We start from the raw sequence: 10,450 nt of genomic DNA, 5'->3' as shown, positions 1-10,450 counted from the left end.
GGGAGGGGTGGGGGCACCACCATATATCCTATACACTAAAAATCTGTTGTAGATTTCTTATTTCAAATAATGGCAAAGGAAAATTAGTCCTCTGTTTTAGTCTGCCTTAAGTGGGGAGGACAGATCGTGGTCCTAACTGCAGGGGGACATGTCCTCGTGTCCCCCCGACAAATCCCCCATTTTTTGGTATCCTCTTCACACTGAGATGTGTTGAGGAACTTCATTTAGACAAAATGAGTAATTTGCCACCCTCTTTTGGCATCTCTAGGTAACTGCAGTACAGTTTCTCATTGTTTATCATTAAGATGAGTTCATTTGTAACAAAATGAAGTAAAAGCTAGATTTAGGGATAACTAGCTTTATTGATGTGCACTAAAAAAAGATGTGTGGGACAATAGACTGAAAGATACTGAAACAGGAAAACGCAAATGCTGTAAGTTATTTTTTTTGTTTGTTTATTTTAAGGCAGTGTTCACATTGACAAAACATTTTGTTTCAAAATAACAGATAAGACAGAAGACAAGTTTTGACAACATTTTCTTACAAGGTACAAACAGCTGAGAATATAAATACAAAACATTCCATTTGTTCATGTCATCTAACCAAAGAAGCATAGGAAAAAAAATGATATGAACGTGAGGCAGGGCTTTCTATTCAAACCACATTCCTTGATTCTAATGCAATCATTTGCATAAATTGTGCCAATATTCTGCTTTTTGCACCACACAGGCAGTCAAGCAGTATTCCACTCGTGTTAACACAAATAACCCAGCTTCATCCCACCTTACTAACTACACTAATGTGCAAGAACTATGACTCCATCTTTGCTTTTTCAACACAATCTAAACTAACCTTCGCTACTCTCCACCCAAATGACTAAATTAAAACGACTAAAAGCCTCTTCACCCTTAAATGAGATGACAAAAAAAAAAACACGGTATAATCAAGTAAACAATTTAAGAGGCAACTGGTGTTAAATGCAAACCAGGCTGATGAGAAGCCTTCAGAGTAACAGATGAAACCTGGATATACATGAGATTGTTTTTGTAAAACATGCTTGGTGATTCCAAAACGCCAGCATTCATTCCTACAATGAAAACATTAACAATTTGGCTTTTTCAATTCAGCATGACTGTGTTTAATTTCTTTTTTTTGCGCGGCACGTTTCAAATGAATTGTTCAAGTAAGTAGTCATCACTAAAATTAACACACACAGCAATCGATGGCACGTTATTATTGAGAACCTTTCAATTTCAGGGTCATTTTGTTGCGGGCGGGTCTTCCGTTGGCACAGCACTTCCCGAATGAGCTATTCTTTCCCTACTGGCCGCCGTCTGTCTGTTTTGACTAAACTGCATATACGAGTGCAAATCAGCAGCGGCTTTGCGTAACGGATCCTCACCGGCACCGCACGAAGTATCGATTCCTGAATAACCGAAGGTGCTATGAGGTAAACAATACGTTTGCAAGGGGAGGTGGCACGGCCGATTGTAAAGCTCTGCGTCTTGTGACGTTACATCATCGGACATTGGCACGTCAGAGTGAAGGTGGCCTTCGCTGTCGGGTAAGCCCCTGCTGAATGAATCAGAAAACATGTTCTGTTTCTCAACTGTTTGTGTTCCATCGTCATGGTGCAAAGAAAGGCTTAAAGCCATTTCTGAGCGGCTTTGCCATGGTAAGGACCTAGCGCCGTCTCGAACTTCTGACGCGAGTCCATTCTTTTTATAATAAGCCAGAGGATCACTCTCTGGATCTCTTTCAGATTGAGGACGGGAAAGGTTAGCAGGTCTGCTTTCTCTGTACGCGGCGGGCATCTGCAACTGAAGGCTTTCCGTGTCCAGAGACCGACTCCTCCTGTCTAGGGACAAGGGATTAGACATGGACTGGCTTAGTCTCGTAAGGCCAAGGTGCCGTGGGAGACTGGCGATGGCCCACGTGCTGCTGATCAGACTCTGCTCGTACAGATCTAACATTTGATAGTCGGCAAAAGCATCTTTTTGGAGGTAGCTGTCTTCAAAGTCCTGATAGGGTGATGAGATGTCCTCCTCCAGTTCCATGTGAATCTGCTCCTCATATTCCCCCTCGTTATGCGCGTCCACCACATCGAACGTGACGATGGTTGGTAAGGCCTCCATGTTTGGGGTGAAGGCGCTGCTCGTCTCCAAGACGTCTACATTTGCGTTGTGCAACTCGCACAACATCTGAGAGCTTTTCTCATAGTCTACCAGCGCTTGGGAGAAACAAACAGTTTGGCAACTGTCCGGTTTGTTTTCCTCTGGATGGTGCTCTTTGGATGTTTTCAAATCTGGGTCCGATGTCATTGACACGTACCTCGTCTTACAGTCGACATTTACGGGAGTCGGCAGTCTAGCTTTGCTTTCACTGTGCGGACTGATGAGACTCTCATCAGTCGCAAACAATTCATAGAGGGCATCCCCGCTGTAACTGTCCCTGGGTAATTTATTAGTCTGCCTTAGTCGATCTGTCCGGTCCTGTCCTTCATCTGGACCTGGGGTAGTTGAATCGTAGTAGCCCTCGTCACTATTAGGAACTGACTCTTGATGCTCACTTTGAGGTGTCAACACATCAGCTAGAGTGTTGATGGTGCTAGCTTGCTGTGCGCTGTTACTGTCCGCTAAATCCATATCATGCAAGGACAACGTGCTAGCAGTCGAAGTCATGCGGTCCTGGTTGTAAGGACAGTGAAGCTCCTCGGATGCATTCGTTTCCCAGAAATCATGAAGACACTGTTCGTCTAAATCTTCAGGGGAGGCCATTTCTTCACCACCACCTTGGTAGGTGAGAAAACAGGAGGTCCGCTTCCCTCCGTTTCTATTTCTTTCTCCGGAAACTGTGGCATCTGTGATGCTGTCAACCTCTTGATCCGCAATGATGTCTCCGCAACCGGTGAGTGAATCGAAGCTCTTAAGTGAGGCGACCTCACTGTAAATCAGGTTGAGTTGATCGGATGAGCCAGCGGGTGTTTCGGACTTCAACGTCGGATCGGGCATCATCTCAAGTGACAGACGAGGCTCGCTAGCAATTTCCTTGTATTCGCTGGAAACCACAGCCATCACATTGATTTCATCTATTTGATCAACGCACGACTGATTATCACACTCAATTGTAGCGCTTTCTTGGTCGGAACTTTTCTCTAAGATTACAACTTGTGTGTCATTACATTCAGGTGCCAGTGAAGTAGCACACATCGTATTTGCAAAATCAGGCACGTCCGGTTCAGATTCCAGGCACTGTGTGACATCGGGGTTGTTCTGGACAGGAGACTGAGGAGGAGACATTGCAGTCATCTCCGTTTTAACCAAACTATCATTTCGATGGTTTTTGTGATGTTTAAAACTACTAAAAAAACTTTTCAAACCCCGTTTCTGTCTCGTGAGCGACTGCGATTTCTGTTCACTGGGGAAACAACATTCATTGCCATGAAGAGCTTCAGGACAGTCACTACTACAGTACTCGAAATCGCCAGTGGAGGCGGAGTCACCTCTCAGGCTGTCGTTATGAGTTATTTGGCTTAGCCCATCATGAGTTTTGCTTTTGTAAATTCCCTTCTTGCTCTGGTTTTTACTCCTCCCGCCAAAAAAGCTTGGTAAGAGACACATGCTTTTGCGAACTCCAAAGAATGAAAGCGCAGTCCTAAATTTCCCCGATTTTTGAGCTTTCACTGTCGAAGTCGTTTTATCAGGAAGATGCTCCTCTGTAATGTCAGGTGGGCCGCACTTAGAGACTGATCCCGAAATGCTCTCCAAGTCCCCGGTGTCACTTGGGAGCTTGTCAGCGTCACGAGAAGCCATGGCTAGCTTGTTTACAAAATCATGACTTTTTTTTGGGACGTTGTTTCAGCTGATTGTTGACACACAGCAGTGTGGTTCACTCTTGTTGCTTCTTCATCTATCCATCAGGAGTCCTGCAGTGAAAAATATGTAACCATTACTTTGCTGTTTTGTCCATTGAACAACCAAAAATATTACACCCCCCCCCCCAAAAAAAAACCTTTAAAAAAAACACAGATAAAATCAGAAAATAGGCAAAAGTCAATTAATCTAGCAAATTTTAGGGAGACACCAGTGCAATCAATCAAGAGATGATCATGGATGGTGTCTGCTTTGCCTTTAATTGAACAGTGTCCTATTTGGGATAATATTGAAGTAAATAATAATAATATTAATAATAATAATAATAATAATAATAGTAATATTATTAATAATAATAAATGTGCTACATAGACATAAATGTGCTACACAGACTCAACTGCAAATAAAACTAAAATAAGGTACAACACTGATAATGAGAGAAAATAAAACACGATTCCAAACAAACAAAAATACATTGATAATGCAACAGGCATTAACGACGTAGCAGCTGAAGTCATATTCGACGGAGGCTTGGCTAAAATACACGAGTATGCACAAATCTACTATATCTGAACAAAATGCAAATATGTGCTGACTTAAATCGCACCGCCAATTTGATATTGACGTTCAGGGAATGACGAATTACAGTACATCAAATATGTATTGTAATTGTAAAATAAACACACTTACCAGCTGCAGCCCAAATCTCCCCCAATCACGTACCCCAACGCAACATGTCTGGCATCACTAACTTTTTTTTAATTCCTCGCATCAAGCGTTCGTTTTCAGCCGAGATTGCAAGCTTGCACGGTTTGTTGCTTTCGCTAGCAACTGCTGCTTGCTAACAGGCTACAATCCGTCACCAGTGTGTAGATTCCACAGTTCGTGACCGCACGGTGTCTCACGGTAGGTGACGGCAATCCAGCAAACTAGGAGAAATATCGTGCAAATAAGCAGGGGTGTCGTTGTTGTGATTAATCAGGCTATTGCGTGCTGATTTCACATGAGACGTTCTGCAAAGATGCCAAAGGCTGCACAACAGTTCGCGTAGTCCTTACGGCGCATGTTAGTGACGCAACATGTGTTTATTATACTGTTATAATCAACACACGCACGCGCAAACCTGTTAAGTATATTTAACACAAACGTCTCCGCACATCGCATGTTTCCATCCTTTTAATAACTTACAAAATAATCACAGTCAGAAAAAAATGAATAATTTAATTGTCACATTTTTTTTACGTTGTGTTATCATCGATGCAGGTTAAATAAGCAGTATGAATATTTATGAGCAGAATTGCTGTGGTGTGGTTGGTCCTTCACAAAGAAATATTATGCTACATTTCAAATCAATGAGAACTAATAAAACAGATTTGCTGTCATTTTTTTCCCCCAGTGCATGTTGAAGATGCTGACGTTTTTTCTTTCAGACCAACCAGATGTGCTGATATTTTTCATTGTGACTTTCTTATGTTTTGGACTGTCGCACATCTATCCATTCCATCTTGGTGTTTTGTAGTGCCTGAGTCTTCTTCTCGTCAACCTGCACGTAATCTACCCGATGTTCATCAGAAAGAAGAGGCTTCTGTGGAGACACATGAGGAGGAGGTGAACGTCAAAGGTCATGTTGAGTCACGCTATTGCGCTTGCGTCACTGTACCTTCTGTACAGGAGAAGGAGAAGCCGAGTTGAAATCCAATGATAAGTAGTCAAGGTTGGATCTTCTTGCCCAAGGTTGAACAACTCCTTCGACATTGAGGGAGAAGCGTGGTCTTGACTCCTGCGGTCAGAAAAATAGCTGAGAAGTGTTCCAAGTTCATGGTATGTTAAAAAAACTGTTACACAAGAAAAAAATGACTAAGCATAAATGGTGTGATTCGTGTGATTTCTAGGAAAATGCATAATTTAAAATTTCCAATATTATCCCTATAATATTTTTCTAGTCAGCCCCTACAGGCCTTTTTAGACATTTTAGGCAAATTAGTTTTGAAATTGTTGTCCTCTTTTTTTCTCCCTTTGCAACCCTTTAAGACACTGAATTTGATAGTTTAAAATTTTTAGAATCATAACTATGCCATTCTGTGCTTCAGTCAAGGTTAAAATTGTGCAACCTATTCGTTGTGATTCATATTTTACCATTGTGGCCCACTTTGCATCTTCATCTCTTGAATTGTCCCCTTTCTCAAAGCTTCCTTCATAAGATAAACACGTTCCGGAAAAGCTGAAACTACAGCAAAAAAATATTGAAATAAATACAAAAAAATATCTAATAATATATAAAAATATATAAATTAATATAATAAATATCGACTATATCAAGTGTTAAAAGAATGCTAGTTCTAAAACAAAAAAAAAAAATTGATCACAATTTCAACAGCTATGTTTACAAATGGCATAAGATGCATCAATAACCATGAAAATGCAAGTTCCAATCAGTCTCACCACGAATCAGTCTTTGTTCTGCTCAAAGGATGATGAGCGGGACATTCAGTGATTGTAGAGAGGCCTCTCAAATCAAGAGGTGGGGGTCGAGCTGTGAATCCAGACAGGACAACAAGGTCTTAAACATGGTTTGAAATGCAAACGGAGGTCTGAATTTTGCATTTACAATGACCTATTTTTAGCAAAGCGCTACCAAGACGACTCTCAAGTGTCTGCAGTGTCTTATGCGCACGATTCAAAACATTCAGTCCAGTCACGCTCACCTCTCCTTAAACAAGGTTTGAGATGACGGTGGATCGGAGGAGGTGCAAATTCTCCTGGTTGGCACACGAGGGAGCTGAGAGTCTTGGTGGCCTTGACTTTTTTGTTTGTATCGGGCATGCTGATGGGGCTCATGGGAATGTAAGCGTCACCTTCAACAACGCTGACACGTGACGGTGTGGAAACCATGGCGACGTAGGCCTCGTCTTGCTGGCTTTGGTTGTGCCATGATTGTCTTACCACATTAAGAGTCTGCCTTCTGTTTCCTGGTGATCTGCTGTCAGCATCTGCTAAAAAAAAACAAATTGTATGCAAATTATTTCCCCATTTGGTCACATCAGTTTGAATCCTGGCCCAAGATGACTTTTAATCTGACTCTCCTATCAAAACATACCAATTGTGAAATGGTCCAAGCTTGACAAAGATGTTCTTCGGAAAAGCGGCGCGACATGTTTTGGGCAATGCCGTGCACTCATTGCCCTCGGCCTGCGAATGCCTTCATCAGGCAGATGGTTCGGCTTAGGTGGCAGCGGAGGAGGTGTTTGCTTGTCCTTGGCGGCCTCAAATGACGCACGGGAGTATGGTTTGTCAAACTGGAAGACGCTCATAGCGCAGAGATGGAGCGGAGATGAGGAGGAAGGTGGCGCTAGGGCTGTGCAAGGCGCGCTGAGAGGAGGGTTGCTCAGCATCCCGTGTGGGAACGGAGATGGACTGAGGCGGAACTGAGAAATGCAGTTAAAAGATGACGAGCCACTGCAGGGAGGTGAGGGCACAATGTCCTTGAAAACATCTTCTGTCGACCTCTGCTCCAAAGAAGTCTCAGAATTTGAAAAGCTGTTATGTCTGCGGATATAAGATTGTCAAAATCAACGGCAATGAAAAAGCTGAACTTTATTCGTCTTGTGATGAAGTTTGACATACCTGCAAGTGCTTCCACTTCCTGTCCCGCATTGGGACAAGACAAGATAATCGGGTGGGTGACTGGAGCCCTGTTGACTTGATAGAGACACTCGGTCAGAGTTGTCACTTGACGGCTGAAGTGATGCTGGGGTGTGAGGAAATCCTTCTTCAGAGCTCCCTGTTGACAAAAAAAAAAAAGTGGCACTGAGAATGTGTTGCGGGGGGGATTTGTACTAGCACAAAGGTGACAAGAGTGACACCAAAAGGCAAAATGGTGCAACTCAAGCAAAAAAAAAAATCGGATTTTTCAAGAGCGTTTGAATTTTTTACATTATATAATGGTAAGCACTCTCTTTTTTTATCCCTTTTTATTGTTGGACCAGCTTGAATGTACTTCACCTGCTTCCTCGTGGTTGTCAAACTGGCAAATATGACTGATGCTGCTTATCCAGACGTTCATCTCCTCTTCAGTCTTGGCCACCAGGTAGAACATACGAGCAGAAGTCTTCACCGCAAAGAGATGCTTTTCTTGGAAGTCACGCTTTATCCCCAATTGTCCGTTCAGTATTTCCACCTTGCACTCTTTCAGGTCAATAATGCGGATTGGCTTTTTGGAACTTTTACTTTGGTAGTACTCCAGCACATCGGGGTTCCCGCTCATGCGACCTCTTCGTAGGACAAACCAACGTTTTCTCCATGCCTACAAGGAGAGAAGGCGAGACCTGTTTAGGGAACTAAATTCTGTGTATTGTCTCCGAATACAGTAGTGCAACCCTATCAGCACCTTTTTAGTCATGACCAGTCATGGGAACTAGATCACAGCTTACTTAGCAACTTTAAAATACATTTGTTTTTTAAACGGTCACCAGGCGGAACCTTAAACTCAAATTCCCCGACATAGAAGAGGAAGTTTGCTGTTTTCAGCACAACAGACGTCCACGGAATGGATGATTGATTGGAAACAATACTGAGAAGAGTTTGATGTGGGTTCTAAATGCACACGTATGTTAACACTTGACTTCACACTTGGTTTTGCGGCTTCGTTTACAAGAACTTTTCTTCTTCTTTGTGTGGGGGGGTTATCTGCTTATCTGCTCTTGCATGTCAGTTGGTGTCAGGAAGTGTTATGAGAAACCACAATTACTACCAACACTGCCCAAATTATAGTTAGTGATGATGGTGTTGATGATGGGTGTGTTTCTAATTGATTCAATTTGTAACTAAAGGTTAACCGTGTACAATTTGATGTAGAAGGTAGGAACAGCGTTCCTTACCACTCCTTTTTGTCACCTGATTCCATTCCACCCAGATAAGAGATATTTTCATATTGGGTTAGAGTATTTGAATAAAGCACACGGCACTCATCAACATTTATGTAATCTGTCATCTGGCACAAGCAGAACTGCTCTGCTGTCCTTCAATAAGTTTCTTTTTCTCTTCAGCCGTATTTGTTTTGACGAAATTCCCTCCTCCTCTTTGCACAGAGGAAGTGCAAGCAGCCCATCAAAAAGCGGGACTATTTCTGCTTGCTGCTCATGACTGATGTCTGGTTGGGCTGACATGACTTCCCATGTTTCACAATACACAGGCTCCCCTGCACCAAAAACATGCAGTGAGTGGCTAAGCCCAAGATCACATGACCCCAACAACTGCATGCCGGTCAAGGCGATGTGCTGTTTACGATTTTGTTTGTTACACGAGTTGTTTTCCATGATTTGTAATTTATTGCTTGTGTCATCATTACATGTGGTTATCATAACAAGAAGGAGTCTGAACTAGAGACTAGATGGACATGTTTCAAATCCGTATTACAATATATACTGTATAGTATCCACACACATTCTCACACATCATACCCCCCCCCCCCCCCACACACACACACACACACACACACACACTCGCAGGAGGCTTAATAGCAGAGGGTGGCATTTGTACTATTAAGCTGCTGCAGTGGTATGAGACAAAAAGACAAAAACAACTGTCCGGTGTGTGTATCTACTCACAAATCGCTTGAGTTTCTTCTCCGGGGGTGATTTAATGAGCCAGCCAGTGCAGACCACATCCCCAGCACTCATCTTGACTGCAGAGCGTGTCGTCCTCTGCTGCTGCTGCTGCTGCTGCTGCTGCTGCTGCTGCTGCTGTTGCTGCTGCTGCTGCTGTTGCTGTGAAACTGAGAGCAAGCATATCCTGTGTTCTGGTATTCAGCCCAGCCACTCCAAAAGGAGGAAGTCAAAAAAACTGATTACACTGACTGAGAGAAGGGGAGTGAGAGAATCATCTGTTTATGTTACCAAGAAGGGATGAACCTTTTCAAGTCTAAACTGAAAGCTTCAACACTTAAGCATGAGATGGTTAGGTCAAAAAAGAGAAATGTGATGTCCTGCTGTTGAAAGACTTCATTCTGAATGCATCATTTGCTTTCTCCTTGTACCTGACATTTCAGAATATCTTTGCGTATATATGACATCAAATGAGTTATTTTGCATGGCATTGTTGAAGGTTAAAATTCAAGAAATTGGGGGGAAAATAGCTATTGAATGTAAAAATCACAATAGTAAGTTGTATCTCTTGCTCCCACTGTAACATTTCACATGCATCTGCATTCTTCATGTTTTCTAATGTATTTGTAAAGGGCCTGTCTACGATATTTTCGACACACCATTGTATATATCAGTATATCTTGTACAGTATATGTGGTACCCCAAAAAGATACACCTGTTTTTAAAGTATATAGTTCCAAGAGTAATGTTGAGTTTATATGAAAATGGATCCAATGTTACTGTCTGTATTTTTATATTTTAATTCACATTTGTTTACATTTATTTTATCGCAGTTTTTTTTTAATTTGATTGTATTTTATTTTTTCATTTTTGTAATAAAAGTAAGGCCATTATTGTCATAGTATTTATATTTCAACCACTAGGATACCCCAGTGAGGAAGTCTGTACCATAGCCCTACTTCCAATATAGACGTG

General features: G+C 42.1%; 2 protein-coding genes across 3 annotated transcripts; both read right to left on the bottom strand.

The window, feature by feature from the left end:
• Window positions 1-438: 438 nt before the first annotated feature.
• Window positions 439-4,928, bottom strand: LOC125982006 (APC membrane recruitment protein 1). The gene is made up of 2 exons (XM_049742138.1): window positions 4,563-4,928; window positions 439-3,925 (listed from the first exon to the last, which is right to left on the bottom strand). Exon 2 carries the CDS (start codon window positions 3,810-3,812, stop codon window positions 1,260-1,262), a length of 2,553 nt encoding a protein of 850 aa, XP_049598095.1. The 5' UTR covers window positions 3,813-3,925; window positions 4,563-4,928; the 3' UTR covers window positions 439-1,259.
• Window positions 4,929-5,033: 105 nt separating this feature from the next.
• On the bottom strand, window positions 5,034-10,412 carry gab3 (GRB2 associated binding protein 3). 2 transcript variants are annotated; one of them, XM_049742152.2, is made up of 9 exons: window positions 9,479-10,412; window positions 7,875-8,175; window positions 7,497-7,653; window positions 6,970-7,418; window positions 6,578-6,865; window positions 6,315-6,405; window positions 6,009-6,099; window positions 5,533-5,652; window positions 5,034-5,457 (listed from the first exon to the last, which is right to left on the bottom strand). In XM_049742152.2, exons 1-9 carry the CDS (start codon window positions 9,548-9,550, stop codon window positions 5,341-5,343), a joined length of 1,686 nt encoding a protein of 561 aa, XP_049598109.1. In that variant the 5' UTR covers window positions 9,551-10,412; the 3' UTR covers window positions 5,034-5,340. The 2 variants fall into 2 exon arrangements, with proteins under 2 accessions (XP_049598109.1, XP_049598110.1); XM_049742153.2 differs by having other exon boundaries at window positions 6,578-6,862.
• Between the last annotated feature and the right edge of the window lie 38 nt (window positions 10,413-10,450).

This window comes from Syngnathus scovelli, chromosome 15 (assembly GCF_024217435.2).
Source record: "Syngnathus scovelli strain Florida chromosome 15, RoL_Ssco_1.2, whole genome shotgun sequence".
Taxonomy (NCBI): domain Eukaryota; kingdom Metazoa; phylum Chordata; class Actinopteri; order Syngnathiformes; family Syngnathidae; genus Syngnathus; species Syngnathus scovelli.
This window is presented reverse-complemented; position numbering and strand designations above follow the sequence as displayed.

Coding starts and splice junctions, on each gene's coding strand:
- gab3 (XM_049742152.2), bottom strand. CDS start 9,550: ATGAGTGCTGGGGATGTGGTCTGCACTGGCTGGCTCATTAAATCACCC. Junction 6,866..6,969: donor CTTGGACCATTTCACAATTG/GTATGTTTTGAT, acceptor GTTTTTTTTTAG/CAGATGCTGACAGCAGATCA. Junction 6,406..6,577: donor CAAACCTTGTTTAAGGAGAG/GTGAGCGTGACT, acceptor CTGGATTCACAG/CTCGACCCCCACCTCTTGAT.
- LOC125982006 (XM_049742138.1), bottom strand. CDS start 3,812: ATGGCTTCTCGTGACGCTGACAAGCTCCCAAGTGACACCGGGGACTTG.